Below are 21,079 nucleotides of genomic sequence, written 5' to 3' on the forward strand. Positions count from 1 at the left end.
CGTTTCTTACTTACGCTTACTATTCTAATAGTAACTAATCTAACCTAGGTTATAGAGGTTATTATAGAGTTTACACTTAGCAATCTTATAACTCTTCTTATTATATATATAGCAAGTGTTAGTATACTTAGCCTTTCTATACTAAATAGTTCCTCTCTTAGAAGCTATGTTTCTAAGTACTTTAGTAATAAAAGAACTATTGTTTCTCTTAATAGAGGGCTCTTTCTTAGTTATATAGTCTATAAAGTATAGAGTATTATAGAGGTTCTTAAAGATTAGAGTAACTAATAAGTAGGCTATAAAGAAATAAACTGTATCTACATTAAGCCTTAGTCTATTTAGTAACGTTATAAGTTATTCTACCTTAGAATCTACGTTAGAAGAAAGTAGAGATTCTTACTTCTTCTATTACTTCTTAAGATTAGTAATAACACTCTTTACCTTCTCTAGGTTAAAGGTAGCGCGCTTATTAGTAAGTATAATACGTCTTATTTTAGTATCTATACTACTGCGTTTCTAGGTATATATATTATTAATAGCGTTGTTCTTTCTATAGTGTTTCTTAAGAAAGGTATAGATCTTGTCTATATAGTACTTAGCCTAATTATTGCCTTTAGAAGCGTTAAGTATTATAAAAGTAACTATCTACTTATTATACTTTAGAAGTCTATAGTAGAAGAGAAAGCTAAGTTTCTTATATAGAACTTACTTATTAATAATATAGGCTTCTACTATTACGTAGAAGTAAGTGTAATACTCTATAAGACTAGGTAGATTATTTATACACTTATAGATAAAAGCTTATAAGTATAAGCGCTTGCCTATCTTAATAGTAGTGTTCTTATCTACCTAGTATTTCTTTATATTTACCTTAAGCTTAGCCTAGTTCTTCTTCTTATAACTAGTAAAGAGCTTAACAATATAAGTAATAGAGCAATTCTTATTACTAATATAATCTAGAAGAATAGAGACTCTTATCTTATTAGAGAGGCCTCTATTATTAGCTTGTTAGTTATAGTCTTTAAGAAACTTAGTAACGTTATTACTAGTAAAGACTAGAGCAGCGTATCTAGAGCAAACTATAGAGACTACACTATTAGTTGCTATTATAAATAATAATATGCTCTCTGCTTTAGAAATAGTTCTAGAGGTTAGTGTCTTTAGTATTAAAGTAGTTAAAGAAGTAGTAGATAAATGCTTAGAAGAGAAGATTGCTAGATCTCTTAACGCCTTACACTTCTTCTATTTCTTTAGTAGCTATTATAGTTCTAAATAACTTATAAAGAAGCTAATACTTCTTTACTTAATAGCTTAAATACTAAATAGATATTATACTATAGAGATTATATAATTAAAAGATAAGTTCTTAATACTTAATAGTGTTTAATACTCTCTACCTAATAGCAGAGAATACTTTCTAAATACCTTTATAGTTAGTATAGCTTAGCGTTTTACTTACTATAATACTCTATTAGATTGTTAGTTCTATTAAACTATAGTTCTACACTAGTGTACGTTCTAAATATACTATTATAGTATTATGTTAACCTAGCTAGCCTAGCATTTTATTATACTTCTAATGTTACTATTCTAGGTATTAGTTAAATTAGTGTTTTCTAGTGTTTCTAAGTAGTTGCCTTATCTGCGCAATTATCTTATCTAATATTGCTTAGTAGTAAGAACGTAGTTAGCCTAAACATAACTACTATTATAGTTCTAGCTAATCTAAAGAAAAGAGCTAAGTCTATACTTATTATATCTATTATAGTTGTTATTGCTATATACGTTGCATTAACGCATGCTAACTACTTCTTATACTACGTAGTAGAATATATCTCTATAGGCTTCGCTATTTGTATAGGTATTAGAGAGTATAAAGATATATTACTATAAGAACGTAAGGTAATTAGCACAAGTAAGAAAGTATTAGAATATTAGTTTAGTAGAAAAGAGTTCTATTATAAAGAGATTCTATTGTCTAAAGTATTATATAAGAGTCTAATACTAAAAAGTATAAGTAAAAGATAAGATAGTAGATAAAAAATAAGATAATTCTAAAGAGCTCTTATTAAAAGACGTTCTCTCTCTAGGTAATTCTTAGGTTGTTAAAGATCTAATTTATATAAAGACCTCTTGTGCACTAGCACATTATATAGTAAGTATTTACGTAATATCTTATTATATATATTAAACTATATTAAGTAGAATACCTCTACTATCTATTATAGTAGAGCTTCTCTTAAAAGTGTATATAGTAATAGTATAGTAATTATATAGTAGAAATACTATTACTATAAAAAGTAATATCTAGTAGGTAGATATAGAGTTAGCTATATAAACTAAAAGCTCTTTTACTATACCTAGTTAATAATACTAATATACCTAAGTTAATATACTATATATTACTAACTATTATAACGCGTCTAAGAGCTAATATAACTACTAGTAATAATTTACTTTATTTATATATAAGCTTAACTATACGCTATATCTCTTAACGCCTAACTTTTCTCTTTAAACTAATTCTTTATATTACTACTAGATATATATAATAACTATAGTAATATAATAGTATAGATAGACTAGATAGAAATTATAATATAAGTAAGTAAGACTATACTTAGTATAATTATACTTTACGTAAGTAATTTTATTTATATTATACTTAATATTTAGACTTATAGTAGCTTTTATAAAGTAAGCTAAAAAGAACTTTATATTTAACTTTAAGTAATAGAACCTACTCTTTTTAGAGAGAGAGGTAGTATTATAGTTTAAACTAATAATCTCTATCTAATTAGAACTAGCTCTAATTAAGTAAGAAACTTTAAAAGTTCTACTATATAGGTAAATCTATCTATATATAATATCTTATATAATAGAGGTATATACTTAATAATTATAGTATATAGGTACCTTTATATTAGTAAGTCTATTTAAAGCTAATCTTATTACTAGTTATATTACTTTACTTACTAAACTTAATTAAGCTTTTTATTATTACTATATTAATTATTTTTCTCTTAAATATATTACTATTACTCTATAAGTTTTTTTAAGATTATTATTTTAAAAGCTATTATAAAAGCTATTATAAACTACTATATTTATACTATACTAAATACTATTATAAGTACTCTAAAGAGCTACTTTACTAGTATAAAGCTATACGCTAGGTCTATTAATATTTTTATTACTTCTATTTCTATTATTTCTATTTTTAATATTTTTATCTCTATTATTTTTATTATTTCTATTATATATATAGCTAGCGTAAGACTTTTTATTATTTTTTCTTCTAGCTTTACTTTTAAAGAGCTTATTAGTAAAATATATAAGCTTTTTAGTAGTTATAGTTTCTTACTTATAAAAAAGAAAAACTAAAAAAACTATTCTATTAAAAACTATTTTATTAATAATCTTACTAATAAGATACTACTAATTATTTACTATATTATTATTTATAACTAAGTATATAAAGTAAAAGAAATAATAAATTTACTTTTCTTTTTAGTTTTATAAAAAGCTATACTTTTATAAAGAAATACTTTAGCTAAAATACTTTATAAAAGTAAAAAAAGCTAAAATAGTAAAAATATAGTATTTATAAGTTACTTTATATAGTAAGATACTATTTATTAAATAGTAGCTATAATAAACTACTATAACTTTTATTAAAACTTAAAGAAATAGTTATTATATTATAGTTATTAGCTAGTTAGCTTAAAATAGATACTATAATGTAAGAGTTTTATAAAAGATTAGATAATAGATATATATAGAATAACAAAGTTATTATAGTAAGAAGCTCTTATAGAGCTTAGTAGGAATATATATATAGTAGAGGCGTTAGGCTAATATTAGCCTAATAGAGCGTAAGACCTAGAACTATTATACGTTTCCCTCTAAAAGCGCTTAAAGTTCTAACTAAGTAGTAATATTAAGTAAATAATAAGAATAGAGGTGCTTTTTAATAAGAATACTCTAATAGATTAAAGGTTTCTATATTCTTAACGCGTGTTAATAACGCTGTTATCTAAGTGTCTATCTATATTATATGTAAGAGATAATCTAGATATCTACTAGAGTGCTATAGAAAACGCTATACTAGCTAAGGCTAATAGGTAGTAAGTAGAGTAGTCTATAGCGTAAACTACTTTATAGCTACTAATAGTACTAGTAGTTAAAGTTAGGTAGAGACGTATATTATAATTAGCCTAGTAGGCTATAGAAGTATTGCAGCTAGGTAAGTCTTTAAATAACTAGCTAGTTCTTTCTAAGTATACTAAGTCTAGTAGCTAGAGTAGAGTAATAGTAAGCTTTTTATTATTATTATAGTTATAGAACGTAATATATAGTTCTAGTTTGCCTAGGTTATAAGTATAGAAGTTCTAAACTAAGTTCTTATATTCTTATAGGTTAGTGTACACTTACTATAGCTTAGACTAATTATTACTAACCTAGATAACCTTATACTAGAGAAGGCTATAAGTGCTAGTATAGAGATTAGTAAGATTGCGTTAGATGCGTAAGTTAACTATCTAAGAGATAATATACTTTATAATACTTTTATTATTAAGGTAAACCTCTAGTAGCGCAGCGTTACTAGAGTAAGGTTATTCTAGTAAGGTATTATTCTTATATAGCTATAAGAGCTAAGAGTAGAAAGTAGAGAAGACTAACTTTAAAGCTAGTAGTAAATCTAGTTTATAAGCTATATTGTTAATAACTTATATTACCTAATATAAATCTATATTCTTATAGTTAAGAGACTTAACTAGCTGTTTAGTGTAGATATAATAAGTATTAAGTATTACCTAGTTACTAATCGCAAAGCGTAGAGTAGAGTAGTAGTATATATTTATAAACTTTTTTATCTTATTCTAAGTCTATAAGATCTTATAGCGTAAGAACTAGCGTATTATATTAAAGTACTAAGATAGAGCGTTAGCAGCGCGTTGTTATTACGTAATAGTAGAGATAGAACTTAGGTTAGAGAGTATGTATGTAGACTCTAAACTAGATCTTAGTTATTAGCCTATTATAGCCTAGAATAGAGATAAGCTAGTAGCTACGCTTATTACTAAGTTAGCCTTAAACTTAGCTAGTAGTAGTAGCTACGCCTAATTAGTCTATAAGTAATTAATATAGAATCTTAAGTACTACTTTAGATTAGTATTTACGTTCTTAGTCTAGCTATTTATCTTAGAATAGTAGAAGGTAGAGAGCTTAGAGCTTGTACCTACGCGCTTATATAACTATAACTAGAAGTAGAATATAAACTAACGTCTTTAGTTAGAGATAATAGTATAAAGATATTCTTTGTGCCTCTAGATATACTCTATAAACTTATCTATTATAGTAAAGACTTTAAAGTTTTCTATAGCTATAAACTTCTTTATCTTAGAAAGCCTATTAACTATAACTATAATATATTTATAAGTATAGCTATACTACACTAATAGTAGTAATAGAGTAATAAAGTTAATAGAGATATTATTCTAGTAGTAAGTAAGAACTAGAAGAGAATATAGAAGACTATGCTTTGCTATTTAGTTAACCTTAGAGCGTTTATATATTATATAGTTATTAGTAAACTAGATAATAGTATTAGTTATACCTTACTAGTAATACTACTTACTAACTTATTAATAAGTTATTATATAGCTACTATAGCTACTAGAGAGACTATTATAATGCTGCTTAATAATATAGGTTCTTAGCTTCTTACTAAAGAGTACTACTAGCTAGTTATTTCTAAGAAATAGCTTACCTTTATTACTAACTTCTAAGTCTTTAAGCTCTATTCTTATATCTTCTATAATAAAGTAATGTAGAATACGTTGCTCTTCTACTTCTAGAGCGTAGTAGATGTCTAGTAGTTACTAGTTTATAAGATAAAGCTTGTTAAGAATATTCTCTAGCGCTTAATTATCTATATTATCTAGAGTATTATAGAAGTTATTAGTACTTTTAAGAGAGAACTATATAAGATCTATAATAGGCGTAGTATACGCTATAGATACGCTCTCTTCTATCTTTTAGAGTATAGTAAGAAGTAAGCTAAGATTATACTTATTATTATCTAGGTAGAGTTCTGCTAGCTAAATAGCTATATAGCTACCTCTATTTTATAAATAGTGCCTATCTAGCTATTTATAGTTAGGTAGAATAGTCTAGACCTAGTGCTAGGTGTAATTATTAGTTACCTTATTAGGTAAGTTATCTATACGTTAGGTAAGGCTGTCTAGCTTAGTGCTTTACTTTCTAGAATAATAGTAAATAGTAAAGTTAAATTTCTCTAGAAACTTAGTCTATTAAGCTTAATAGCGGTTAAGGTTACGCTTTATATAGAAGTATTCTAGACTATAGTAATTAGTTAGAATGTTAATAGAGTTAAAGATATCTACTAACTCTAGCCTTTATTTCTTAAAGGCGTAGATAATAGTAAGAAGCTTTTTATTATAAATAGTGTAGTTATACTCTATTAGTATTATCTTCTTAGAGAGATAAGCTACTAGCTATATAGTTCTATTAAGCTAGACTTATAATAGTATAGTAGTATAAACGTAGTTAGATATATCTATCTTAACTATATACTTTAAGTTAGCGTTAAAGTAGGTAAGAATAATATTACTATAGAAGGCCTTCTTAAGAGCTTTAAATAACTTCTTAGCTTTTTATATTATTTTAAAGAATTTAGAGTTGCTATAGGTTAAGTGCGTAAGAGGCTTAGTAATATTAGAGAACTTATATATAAATTGCCTATAAAAGTTAGTAAATTTTAGAAAAGTCTAGATATTCTTAAGTAACTATAGCAGCTTCTATTTCTATATAGTAGTAGTCTTCTCTAGATCTATTTTAATGCTATTAGAGGTAATAATAAAGCTAAGAAACTTTATCTCTACTATTATAAAGTTAGACTTTAAGATGTCTATAGGTAGGCTAGCGTTTATTAGATAGAAGACTACTTTAGTAAGGTAGTCTTTATAGTGCTCTAGTATATTACTAAATATAATAATATTGTCTAAGTACGCTATATAGAATTTATCTAAATATTTATATAGTACGTTATTAATATACGCCTAAAACGTGCCTAGACTATTATATATACTAAATAGTATAATAGTGTATTAATAGAGCCTATATAGTATAATAAACGTAGAAAGGTGTTTATATTTATTCTTAATATAGATTTTATTAAAAGTAGTAATTACGTTAATCTTAGAGAAGTACTTAGACTTACTAAGCTTAGTTAATATATTCTAAATTAAGAGAGAGATATTATAGTTCTTAACTATATATATATTAAGTCTACGATAGTTAATATATATATAGATTCTACTATCTAGCTTTTATACTACTAATAAGAGAGTAGTCTAAGTAGATATACTACGTTTAATATGTCTCTTCTTAACTATATTATTAATATATAGCTTAACTACGTAGGCTTTATCTCTTAATAGTAGCCTAAGGTATTAGAATAAAGAGTTAGAAAGGTATTCTATCTTATTAAGCTTTAGGTTAATACTATAATCTAAGTAGCTCTAGTATTCTAGAAGCTTATTAGCTTTCTTAGAGTTAAACTCTTAGTATAGTAGGTAGAGAGCCTTTAGTAGCTTCTTTAGAATATTCTTCTATAATATATAGAGTTATTCTATCTTATTATAAAACTTCTTAAAGTTTTTAGAGAGTATCTTAGCTCTAGTAGCTTAAAGGCGTTAGGTATTTACCTAGTTCTTATTAGATATCTTAGCAAGACGTACTATTTTATTATAGAACGTAATACTAATATTAAGATTATTATAAATTATAGTAGTAGTAATATAACTAGAGATATAAGATATATTAATAGAAGAAGAGGCTTTTAGATGTCTTGCAATCTTCTTATAAGAGTTAGATATCTATAAGAGCGCGCGTTTCTTATAGTAACTACTTTAGATATAATATAGTTTATAATTATAAATATAGTAGTGTAAGTAGTAGTCTAAGTTAAATATAATAGATATGTCTGTCTAGTTAATATGTAGGTTATAGGTTTAGAACTATAAGGTTTCTAATATTATTTAGACTTCTACTAACTTTGTAATATAAGCTAGAATATTTTCTATATAGAAACTAAAGGTAATAGTTACTCTAGCTATATAGGTAATACCTACTACTATAGAGCTATTAGCTAGCTTTAGAGTAGTAGAATTTATAAAAGAGATAAGTTTGTATTTATAAGCGTAGGTATAAGAAGTATTAATAAAGAGAGAGGTATAACTAGAGTTATCTATAAGTTTAATATTTTGTAGAGATAATAAGTAATTAGATAATAAGATAATTTCTTTAAAGACTAATTACTAGCCTATAAAAGGCTAATACAAATTACTACGTATAGTAGTAGTAGTAATAGTAGAAACTATTATCTAAGACTCTATTAAGCTCTATTTAAGAGCTTTAACGTAATCTATAATTACTTTAAAAGTAGAGTTAGAGTTAGAGTTATCTTTAGTAGAGCTATCTTCTACTAGAGGTATGTTAGTAATAAAGTAATTAGAATATAAGTTCTCTTCTTCTTTACTATCTATAACGTAGAGTGTATAGGTTAAATATTGTAGTATAATAGAGGCTAATAAGAATAGTGTTAATAGCTTCTTAGGCTAAGAAGGTCTCTAGAAGTAACTATTACTAGAGACAGCTAGTTTTCTAAAGATATAGAAAACTTAGTAAAAGCGTTAACACTAATAGTAGTACTCTTAGTCTTAGAGTAAGTAGGTTTACTAACTAGTACTCTATTATTAGTAATAGCCTTCTTAAGTATATTCTAGACTTTAGAGTATATATTAAAGAGCAACGCAGTCTATCTAGAATAGTAACTACCTTATAACTTATAACTATAATTCTTCTTAAGGTAGTTAAAGTAATAGTTTAGGTGCTTAAGAACTTTAATCTAGATGTTAGAGTATTTGTAAGGTCTAGAGCTAGAGCTAGAGCTACTTCTATAACTACTAGTAGTAGTAGTAGAAGTAGTTAACTTACCTTATCTACTACTACTATTACTACTCTTATTTTCTCTACTATTGCCTTTGCAGGCGTTAGCGAACTAAAGGTTAACTTATTTAAGAAGGTAGAGAGTTTAATAGAAGTTTATAAAGGTAAGTTACTTATTAATAACTTTTATAGTAGTTATATTATACTACTAGACTAGTAACTAGTTATATATAAACTAGATCTTAATAGCGTTGTTCTAGCGAAAAGCTGCAACGCTAATATTAAAGTAGATAATATATTTAAAGGCTGTGCTCTTAGTCTTCTAGTAGAGGTAGTTTACCTTTTTTACCTCTAAGGTAAACTTATACTTATAGTAGTTAAACTAGTTAATAATGTCTATCTTCTACTTAATGTAGTTAGCCTCTATAGTGTTATTACTAGAGAATACTTTAGATTTAGGCTTTTTAGAATAAGGTGCGCGCTAGTTATAACTATTAATATCTACGTTAGTACCTAAGGTTAGTAATATACTATAATAGTAGTAGCTCTAATAATTCTTAGAGTAGGTAGAGTAAGAAAAGTAGTTAGGCTCTTTATTATTAGAGAAGTTAGAGGTATCTAGTAGTTCTCTGCGTAAGTAATAAGACGCCTTCTTTAGCGCGTTCTTAGTCTACTTAAGGTAAGACTAAAGGTCTAAGACACTAGAGTTACTAAACTATAGCTCTTGCTTAGTAGTAATATAGGTAGCGTACTTACTATAGTAGTAGCTTTTATAAGTAGTCTTACTTATAAAGAGCTTGCGAAGGTTCTTTATAACTTATTAGAGTTACTAGTTATTAATATATATAGCGCTCTTTATATCTTAGAGCTACTTACTTAACTTAGTAACGCGCTAGTCTAAGTTAGTAAGCTAGCTCTAAAGATATATAGCTTACTTAATAGCTTTATTAAGGTTGCTTTTAAAGCTCTTATAGTTATTTTTAAAGTCTTTAAGTTAGTTAAGTAGAGATTTTACTTACTTAGACTATTCTAGGTAACTATTATTAAGGTAGTTAGAGTAATTACGCTTATTACTAATATCTTTCTATATAAAGCGTAACTACTCTATAACGTTAGTAATAATAGATAGTAGCTTAAGGTTAGCGCCTATACGTTCTAGGTTATCTAGCTTAAGAACCTTATTCTAGTAGGTTAGCTTACTATTCTTATCTATCTTCTAGACCTTAAACGTAGTAATATTATTCTTCTAGAGAATAACGTAGAACTTAGATAGCTAACGCTTAAAATATAGGCAAGTAGAGAGAGTTACTATAGTAGTAGATAAGCTATTACGCAATAAGTGTCTACTAGTAAGAGATAAGCTATTAGGTAAGTTATAACTACGCTATAGACTCTACTAGGCGCCTTCTAGCTCTAAGTTATTTATAACAAACGCTAGGCGTAAAGCGTAGCGTTATTCGCTTATAGAGAGGTAGCGTATAGTGTTTCTCTAGGCCTTCTTAGCGTTAATAGAAACCTTAGAGTTACTAAAGGTAATAGTCTTCTTAGTACGTGTAGTAATAGTAGTAGGCATCTTACTCTTAGACTTAGAGAGATTAGCAGAGGCTTTAATAAACTAGAAGCTATTACTATTATAATAGGCGTTATTACTATTATAGGCGTTATCGCTATAATAGGTATTATTACTATAGAAGACAAAGCGTCTAGAGACTTACATGTTATAGTCTAGGTTATAGTTATTAGTGTAGAGGTTTTAGGTACCTTATAACTACTAAAGGCCGCCGCTAGACGTATAGAGGCCTAGAGGTAGTAGAGTCTAAGAATAGGCCTTTAGCTATAAAGCTAGTAGTTGCAATAGCTATAAGAGAGCTATTATCTATAAAAACTAGCTACTAAGAGTGTAAGATAAGTATCTAGAAGCCTAAGACTTCTTAGCTAAGCTGTTTTTAGCATAGTTTATAGTAGTAGTAGTATTACGCTAATAGTAGAGAATAGATATAATAAAGAATAAGTTAGTAGCTAAGGCTAGAGCTATAATAGGTTTAGAGGTCTTAGGTGTATTATATTAGTAGATAATCTCTATAGTCTTCTTAGAGATGTTAGAATATAGAGAACTAGAGCGCTTACTAGAGTCTATAGTATTGCTAGAGCTTCTCTTGTAAGTTGCGCTAGTAGGTAGATATATAGTGTTAACTATAATAATATATAAAGGTCTTATAAAAGATTAGATAATAGATATATATAAAATAATAAAGTTATTATAGTAAGAAGCTCTTATAGAGCTTAGCAGGAATATATACATAGTAGAGGTGTTAGGCTAACGTCGGCCTAATAGAGCGTAAGGCCTAGAACTATTATAATAAAGCTTAGTATAGTATTTCTATTACTACTATATTATATAGTTCTTAACTACTATATAAACTTAGAAGTATATTAATATATATAGTTATAGTTAAGTATTAGTACTAATAGTAATATATACTAAATATCTTAAAATCTTAAAATCTTTTAGCTATTCTAAGATAACTTAGAAAGCTAAGTATTTTTTAATATCTTTTTACTAAATAGAGTCTATAAAATTAAGTATAAGACACTAGTATAGAGTTAGTAGAAATATTAGTAGAAATAAACTTAGCTATAACTTTATAATAAGTAATTACTTAAAGCTCTATAGTATATATATAGCTAATAGTATACTTATACTTAAAAGTATAGTTAGAATACTTCTTTTTAAAGAAGTTAGTATTAATAAATTATTTATATTTATTAGCGCTAAGTACTTATAGTAATATATATATAAGTATATCTAATTAGATTTAAATTACTATCTTAAAGTTATATAAATAAATAAAGAATAATTAATATATAAGTATAAAGATTTTATAATTTTATCTTTTCTAGATATTAAAGTAGTATATAACTATAATAGTATACTTTAGTTATTAAGTTAAGATTTTTTTAAATTTCTATAGTTAAGAAATACTAAAGCTAAGGCTTACTTAGACACGTGATGCATCTTATACCAGCGATATGCTCTCGGCGAAGCAAGATTTTTACTGGGGCTGAACGGAGGCGCCTTGCCTGTTACAACCCCTGCAAGCCTTGCTCAGCCGTACCTCTAGGTATCAACGTGAGATATAAGCTGAGCCTTTCCTGCATTTCCCATCTATATTTCATCCTCGTTTTCTTGCGTTTGAGCTTCCGCAATGCCTAGCATAGCGAAAACCGTGTACTGGGCCCTCGTCGTAGCGTGGGGCGCGTCGCTCTACCAAATCTATCTGAAAGATCTTTTTGCAATTACCTTTGGTGTTGGGCGCGTGATACAGAGCATCGACGACTTTCCAGAGTTTAGTTGTCGCCGTCTGGTGCATCCAAGGCTGGAGGCGTGCGAGGATATTTGGCTGGACAATGAGGGAAGAACATTGTATGCGGCGTGCGCAGGTACAGCGCCTAGATTGGCTTGGAATCAAGCGTACGTTATCTCACAGCTATGCCGCTACAAATGAACGCGGTTTCGCTGTCTGAATTACTGACTGGTATAGCATGAATGACCTCAACGTAACTGGACGGCGGCCCGGCGGCTCAGAGCTCCTCGCCTTGGATATCGACGAGCCTGGTGAAGACGGTCTCTACAATCTTCGCAGTATCAAGCCAATCGGCCATTATAAAGGAGTAGATGGTGGCTCTGATCTCGATCTTCTGGGCTTCGATGTCCAGATCTTGGACGACAACACCATGCGCTTCTACTTTGTCAACCAACGACCACCAGTCGATGCGTCCAATAGCATTGTCGATGCTTCTGAAAGTGGCGCGAACTCAACAATCGAGATCTTCGAGATGAGAAAGGGTCAAGAACAGATGCTTCATGTCCGAACCGTCTTTTCTGACGAGATTTGGACGCCGAACCGTGTTGCGGCGCTTGGCGATGGCTCTGGTGGATTTCTGGTTACGAACGATCATTCAGTCAAGGTTGGCATGGTACGTGGCAACCGTATCTAATCATATATCAAGTGACTAACGCAAACCAGCGTCTCGCACTCGACTACTTCATCGGTGGAGGAAACGTTGCCTACTGCGACGGAGCTGGGAAGTGTCACGCAGCCTACGACGGCAGTGAGGAGCGCCAGTTCACACGATCAGACGCACCCAGTGAGCCAAAGTATAAAGCATACCTTAACAAGGCGCTCAGTTACCTTCCCAAAACGAGGCTCAAGTTCCCCAACGGACTGGCCCTCGGCCGAGACGGCCTCTTCTACGTCCCCAGCACCATCGACGGTCAGATCCGCGTCCTAGTACTCCAGCCCGACAACACCCTCAGCTTGGTCGATACCATTCACGTTGGCATGCCACTCGACAACATCTCACCGGACGCGAACGGTGATATGTACGTCGCAGGTTTCCCGAATCTATACCAATCTAGTAAAGGCTTTGACGATCCTTATAATGGCATTTCACCTGTTACTATCTGGCGTATCAGGAAAACGGTAGATGTAGGAAAGACTGGAGTAAGAAGCGTGGATTATAGGGTTGAGAAGGTTATTGAGGATAAGGATGCGAAGGTGCTGAGTGGGAGTACGACAGTTAGGCATGATGTCAAGACTGGGCGGTTGTTTGTCAGTGGTAAGTTGACTGCGATGGTTGGTAACAACGAGTGTGCGCTAATTTTAGACAGCTGCCGTACATCCTTTCCTTGTGGTTTGCGAACCCACCAGATAAACGATCTTACCGAGGCTGCATGACATCGACAAAGCGTAAAGCGCCTTTGGTGAGTCGTGCAACAATCCGACTGCTCGAAAGCATGGGTAGATGATGGAGTATTTTGGGAAAACAGCAGAAGACCGCAGTCATAGAATGCTTGTGTAAGTAATTTTGATAGTCGAAACTGTAAAGGTAATAAAGAGAGCGTGACAGAAGGAATGAAGGCTATATACCCTCCACAGAATTCCAAAGATCTTGCCACTAGCTCTCCAAAAGACGAACCCATGTGGTGCTGATAGTTTTGCAAAGGCTGCAGCACTTTCTGATGTCGCACGCAGACTTCGCAAAGATACTTCCTAATACATCACATGGGCGATGTACTTGCTACTTCGTAAAGGGAACCCAGGGTTGACATTACAAAAGTGCAGTGGCATCTTAGTTTACTGGGCTCTGAGAACATTGAGGCTAGTTCCATCATTTCTGGAATTGCACTGATGACCATGAAGTGCACAGATGACGAGTAGGAAGTGGGGTAGGAGACCCCTCACGGTTCCAGAAAAGGCTGTACGGCGCCGAAACGTGAGACCTTGATCCATACTGGTAGAAGATTATGAGGCTACACTGGTTTAGTTCCGGCGAAGCTGTTCATGGAAGTACACGGCGAGATATGCTGATTATCCATAGCTTGAGACTTTTAGTCAACCAAGGCATACGTCCCTAGCCGTATACAATTGCGTCAACAATATCTTTTAGAGTAGTCAAAACATGAGCTGCTGCATACGCCAAGTTTCTAAAGTTTTGGGATCTTATGTAGCGTCCAACGAATCCTCTCAGGCCAAATCATCGTTCAGTCGACGAGTGCTTTTGAATATGATGCAACCAGAAAGAAGAAGGGAACTCATGGGTCTTAATCGCTCGTAATTTAGAGGCATCCCGGCAAGAAGTGTGTTGATAAGAGAAGACAGCGGCACGACGGATATTTATATATCTCTTCTCCCCCACCCTAGCTTTCTTTCCGCTCTAGCCTCGTCTTCCCTCTCAGACCTGCGCAAAAAGACCCCTCGCGTCCCTCCGCCACCTCACCAGCGCCACTAGATTCGCACACGGAGCGCACTGCACCCATGCGTGTGTCAAGTTGCAGACCACCTCATCCACCCTCCTCTTGTCCCCGTCATTGAGCCCAGCAGTAAAGTCCTCCCAGTCTTTGGCCGTAATGTTGTCGTTGGTCTCAGCCTCGCTGAAGATACGATAGACCGCCATGGTGACGTCGTTGTCGACCTCTGCGAGGATTTGTTGGCAGCGGTCGGTGGACATCGTTATATTTGGCTTGGGAGGGTTTCGCAATAGTTTGGAGTGTTGTGGCTTTGTTGTAGTTGGTAAAAGCAGGTTATGTATTAATTCGAGTAAAATGGATATTCGACTTGAAGGAGTAATGTGGGTGAGGTGGCGGAATATATACGAAATGGTAGCCGGCTTCCATGTTTGCGCAGCCCAAAGATTGAATGATGCGACATCGATTGACCCTTCAAGTGTTGGCACCATTGGCAAGACTCGATGTCAGCCTCATATATCAATGTACCGATATCGAAAGGTTGATTTTTCGAAGGGTGCACTGGACATGGAAGCAGCCTTCGTTGCTGTTGTAACAAACTGGAAAGCAGACGAGGCAAAGACACCGCTATGGTATGAACAAGGGATGCAGCACGAAAGAAGAGTGATGTTGAGCCCCGCCGTCGTCTTCTGTGTTGAAGCAGCCGCAGAGGGCCAGCGCGGACATTGCACTGTCTTCTCGTAACTTGAACTCGCAGACATAAATTCTCTGGTGTATGTTTTCGAACGTGCCCATTGTTATATAGGATAAAGATCGTATGGCAGAGGAGAAGCCATCGAATTGAGAACCGGTAGATTTTCATGTGAACCACGAGAGTTGGTGCCGCGATCATGTCTTCCCATCCATGGCATTTCAGAAATGAGCAGAAGCGACTCGTCTACCGAGGCATGTACCAGAGCCATCTTGGATTTAAGCTCGCCGTAAGATTGTCAAAAGGCCGGAAAAGCAGGCATGGGGTAAGCCTGGACGTAATTTTGAAATTTCAGTAAGAGGAACCATCTCGACGCAATGATCGATGGTGACTCTGGCAATTTTCGGTTTTCTGTCTGCAAAACAGGATGCAAAGTAGATTTCGTGCAGCAAAGCCCATGATTTATAGAGAAACAAGAACCAATGCGCCAACTCAACAACATCTCCATCTTTGTTGTGTTTTTGTAAAAACGGAAGCAACCCAAAGACCGGACATGGCGAAACCGTCGCTACTTTTGAGTACGTGGAAAAAGTCCAGGAACCCAGGACATAGGACTCCCATAGAGAGTCTTTGGTGTAGAATGAATGCCGTAGAAAGCGCAGACATGGCTTTATGCTCAGTTGGTTTTGAGTTTTTCCACAGAAGAGATGAGTGAGGAAGAAAGGTAGGCCCCGGGAAGATTTTATACCCGGGCGGGCGAGCGCTCGCTCCATCTCCCAACATGTACTCTGATGTCCAATCTTTCAATGAAGTACTGATCTGGTCCCGCAAGCATCAAGTCTACCGTAGTTCTTTTGTTTTCGTTCCTGGCACCGCAGTCGGCAGGCACAGACATGATTTCCCTCATTCCTCTTTTTGGTTTGCGCAGTCTTTCTTGCACACCACAAGCATGTTGAAGAACGGCTTCATTTTCGATTTTCGCGCAACTTTTCCAAAGCGACCAGCCATGATCGAAGGTGGTTGAACTTTTGAGCTGTCCAAAAGCGCAAGACAGAACTTTCATCGAAAGGTCTAGGTATGTTTTGGACTAGATAGCGAAAGAAGGTGCAGAAGCGCACATAAAACGGGTGTGCCAGTTTTTGGAAGAGGAGAGCCGCAGCAATATGGTTATGATCCACGGTTTTTGGAATTAAGGCTGGAAAAATTGAATGAGTTGCAAGGAGAGGACGTGTCGAAATGTTTATATGCCCGGCCAAGAACACCGAGCACGTGAGGTCGTATGGAGCGGGTTAAAAAAAGGCGCACCAGCGACACCATGCACCATGGGACATGAGCGAAGCTCCGCGCATGCCCCGTCGCAAGCCGATCCGGGAGAGCCCGTTACAGCACAGCACAGCACATCACAGCACATCACAGCACATCACAGCACATCACAGCATGTCAGCTAAGCTTGCAGATTGAGTAGAGAAATGATCAATTCTTCATACCAAGATTAGTCTACCACCAAAATACTATATGCACCTCTATATCCCACTATTCCTCCATCTACCGCTTAACCAACCCGGCAGCAGCAGCCTTCATCTCCGCCTCCTCATTCTTCTTCCTCTGGGCCTCAATCTCAGCCCTCGCCTTCCTCTTCTCCTCTTGTTGCAACTGATCCGGTCTTCGCTCGGCAATATCTTTTGGCTTGTTATCCGAGAAGAAGAATTTCAGACCCTTCTCGATGATGTAGCAGGCAACGAAGTCGAACGCCATGATACTAGTGATCATGATCTTGAAGTCGGTGGTGAAGGGCACGAGCTTGAGCTTCTCGTTGAGCTCGGGGATGAATTCGGTGGCGCAGGAGAAGGCGACACCGGAGACGGAGACGAGACCCCAGTACATGCCCTTGTTTTCGCGGATGGACTCGCGGAAAGGTCGGCCTTGGTAGTTGATGGCGAAGGTAGAGATTTGTTGAATGAGTTGCAGGAGGTAGATTGCGGAATTAAGCAGAGATGGCTCAAAGTCCTTCTCTAGATCTGGGTTGGGGTCTTTGGGCTCAACGCGCTGGACGTATTGGCTGACGTAGATGAGGGTGATGATATGGATAGCGAACTGTCCGAGTACGGAGCCGATGATGTACGTGTTGAAGATGTTGTGTTGAGGACGTTCTTTCGACAAGGTCTCGACGGTCTTTGCACGCGAGATGGACAGGAAGCATACGCTCATCATCATACCGGAAATGGTTACCTGGCCGTCACCGAACTTGATACCATCCAGGTAGAGGACTGACAAACTGTAGGCGGAGATCAAGCAGTTGAGAGCAAGAATCTTGTACATCTGGATGGTAGCGACGAGTGTGCAACGACCTTGACGAATGATGTTGGGAATGGCAACGACGTTGGCGAGCTTGGAGGTGAATGGTGCAGCGACGGAGGCATCACCAAGCTTGATGGTTGGGGGCTCACCGGCCAACTCTTCCATCTCTTGTGCCATCATCTTCTCTTGCATTTGCTGAGCGAAGTTGGCGGCGGCCTGAGGAGGCTGAACTTGACCAGGCTGCTGTTGAACAAGGGTACCAGTAGATGCCGATCCGTTAGCAACGCCGTTAGCTCCGGGGAGTAGACCCTTCCTCTTCGCTTGGTTCTCCATAGCTTTCTCGTAGTGAGGGTTGGTCGGACCAGGTGGGTAGAGATGCGCGATCATGATCGGAACAGGTGGCTGGGGTTGGTTGAAGCGGGTCATGAGGTTGCACTGCTTCTCGTATACGTTCTTCATCTGAGTGTTGCGGAAGTGCTCGCCAATCTTGTCAAGATCCTCGCGAGTACCGTTCAGAAGAGCGACACCAATGTGAGCCTGCTTCAGCGCACCAACGTCGTTGGTACCGTCACCAGCCATGAGTGTAGTGTAACCGCAGTCCTTGAGACCGAGAAGGATTTCCTCCTTCTGCTTTGGCGAGACACGAGCGTAAACCCAGGTGTATCGCAGAATCTGCTTCCATCCTGGCTGGCCAGCGAACTTCGAGAGTGCGTATCCGGTAAGGCAGATGTCTTTGGACTTCAAGATCTCGGCATCCAGAGGCTCGGTAGGGTCGACAGGAATGCTGACCTTGTCGTCAACACTGCGCCAGACAAGCTTCTCGCCAGAGTCGTCGTTTTCAGGTGCATCAAGGATGTAGCAATCGCGGTCGACGATTTCGACCTGCTTGGCGACGTGGACAGCGGTCAACGGGTTGTCACCAGTAATCATGACAACACGATGGCTGGACTCGTTGAGGGAACGGACAGCCTCGACAGCGTCAGGCTTGAGAGGGCATTGGAGGACAAGGAAACCGGCAAAGTGCAAGTCAGACTCGACTTGCTCACGCTTGAGATCGTTGATGCGGTTTTGGCCCCACTCTCCCTCTTCGGAGATGAACTTGTATGCGAGAGCGAGGACACGGCCACCATTACGGGTGAAGTGCTTGAAAGTCTCCTCGTAGTTCGGCGGGGTATTGACCAACATCTTGCGAATAGTCTCGGGCGCGCCCTTGACTGCAGCGATTGTGCTCTTGACCTTGCGGCCAGTCTTGGTGTTGTTGACGATGACGGTAGCGACGGAGCTCTGGCGTTTGAGGGCGGACGAGAATTGGAAGCGGCGGCGGATGTGTACGAGTTCGGCTTGGGATTTGGGGGTAGTCATGGTGGCTTGAAGTGTGTCCTTCGCTCCGAGTTTCCAGCCGAGAGACTGGAGGGTTGCCTTCTCCATAGGCTCTCCAACAGTCTCACCATCGTCGAGTTTGACCAGGGCGTGAGCGGCGGCGAGCACCAGGGTCGTCTCAGTAGCGACGTCCGTAACCTTTGCGAGATCGGTGTGCGCGCCATCTGCTGCAACTGTAGCTCCATCTTGTCCCAATGATAGTCCAGCAATGCCGTCCACGACCAAGTCTTCACCAGTCAGAGTACCGGTCTTATCGAAGCAGGCAACGTCGACCTGCCCGGCGAAGGGAATGCGGAAAGGCTCGGTACAGAAGATGGCGTACTTGCTCAGAGCAGCGAGGGAAGTGTTGACGGCCAAGCTGAGCTCCATTGGAAGCTCGGGAGGGACGACGCTGGTGACGATGAGGACGCAGTCGAGGAGCAGCTTGTTACGCTGGCGGTCGAGCCTGACACCCTCCTGCCAGACGTACCATGAGGCAGCGACGGCGAAGACGGTAAGGAAGAGAATGAAGAAGAGGGCTTCGACGTTGTTGGCGGAGACGCGCTCGGTAGCGAAGATCATGGTCCTGACGAGGCTGCCCTGGTTAGTCTCGAAGCCAGTCTTGATAACAACAGCAACAGCGCCCTTGTCCGGCGGCGGTGGTACACCAGACGAAAGCCTAGTGACGTTGCCGCCATCCTCCTCAGCGTCGCTACCGTGCGAGACCTGGAGCACCTTGGTGCCGCCCCAGAGGAACGAGTTCTTGTCTAGACCCTCAGGCTCGATGCGCGCATCGCCAGGTCGCAGTTGTACGGATTCCTTGAGCACCGGTGTACTCTCTCCGGAAAGCATAGCCTCGTTGACAATCGCGGAGCCCTCGAGTAGGAGCATGTCGCACGCCACACCAGAGTCTTCCTTGGTCCGGCCTGCGCTGACGACATCGCCGGGTAGCAGCTTGTCGCTCATGATCTCCTGCCACTTCTTCTGCCTGTATACCAGAATCTCGTAGGGCTTGATGCTCATGCCGCGGAACTCGTTCAGGGTCCTCTGTCTCTGCCACACAACGGTGCTCTCGAAAGCGACCAGCATGAACAGCGTGAACAGCGAGTAGTACCAGTATTCGTCCAGCATCCACAGTCCAACGCAGAAGATCTGGAAGACGAAGAAGGGCGCGACGGCGTGTTCCTTGAACAGCTCGGTGAAGGTCGGGACGGGGATGTCGAACGCGTTGTCGCCATAGTGCTGGGTGAGGCGCTCGATCTCGGCGGGCGAGGTGAGGCCCTGCGTCTGCTGGAACGTCTTGAGCTGGGGCTTGGGTTCGATGTCGAGCGGGTAGGAGAGCGGGGCGAAGGAGCCTTTCTCGGCGTCGTAGAGGAAACGGCGCTTCTGGAAGAGGAAGGAAAGGTTCGACTTTCCGCCCACGTTGTCGCGCACCAATGGCACAATCTCAGCGGCACCCGCGTTCTTGACGGGCTGCACTTTGATAAGCGATGCCGAGCGCACGTCGCTGGCCGAAGTCGTCGTAAAGGCGCTCTTGAGGTTGACGTTCCAGTGCGTCATGAGCCAGAAGAGCGACTGGAAGGTGGTGATGCTGGCGACCCAGACAAAGGTCCATTCCGACGACTGGATGTACTGCTCGTAGCGCTGCGGCGAAAAGTAGATGGCGGAGAAGGCGGGCCACACTATTAAAAAGGGCCAGATGTACGTGTGCAGCTGCAGCGGCAGCGGGTTGTGCAGGCTGGCCTGCTTGATCTGGGGGTTGTCGACAAGCGGGGCCATGGTTGTGGTTGTCGTGTCCAGACGAACGTCAGTCCTCGAAGATTATTGAGACCCTTTGCCTTCGCGCCCGCCGCCGTCGGCGCTACTTTGCCCGATGCACGTGGCGGAACATTCACGAACATGGGTTGAAAGCGGATTAGCGTCCGCCGTGATTGGTCCGTCTGCTGAACTCCTCTATCTCAACATTCTGTTTTCACCTTCAACGGCTTCACTATCTTTATTCTACA

At 37.4% G+C, this 21,079-nt stretch overlaps 2 protein-coding genes across 2 annotated transcripts; one reads left to right on the forward strand and one right to left on the reverse strand.

Moving 5' to 3' along the window:
• Positions 1-12,519: 12,519 nt before the first annotated feature.
• On the forward strand, positions 12,520-13,692 carry J4E88_002933 (uncharacterized protein; the record flags this gene model as incomplete). Its single annotated transcript, XM_049396589.1, has 3 exons — positions 12,520-12,954; positions 13,005-13,596; positions 13,649-13,692. 3 exons carry the CDS (start codon positions 12,520-12,522, stop codon positions 13,690-13,692), a joined length of 1,071 nt encoding a protein of 356 aa, XP_049257937.1.
• Positions 13,693-16,961: 3,269 nt separating this feature from the next.
• J4E88_002934 (uncharacterized protein) lies at positions 16,962-20,852 on the reverse strand (the record flags this gene model as incomplete). Its single annotated transcript, XM_049396590.1, has 1 exon — positions 16,962-20,852. The coding sequence occupies one exon, from the start codon at positions 20,850-20,852 to the stop codon at positions 16,962-16,964; it is 3,891 nt and encodes a 1,296-aa protein (XP_049257938.1).
• Between the last annotated feature and the right edge of the window lie 227 nt (positions 20,853-21,079).

This window comes from Alternaria novae-zelandiae (assembly GCF_023758075.1).
Source record: "Alternaria novae-zelandiae strain BMP 2774 chromosome Unknown scaffold_4, whole genome shotgun sequence".
Lineage (NCBI taxonomy): Eukaryota > Fungi > Ascomycota > Dothideomycetes > Pleosporales > Pleosporaceae > Alternaria > Alternaria novae-zelandiae.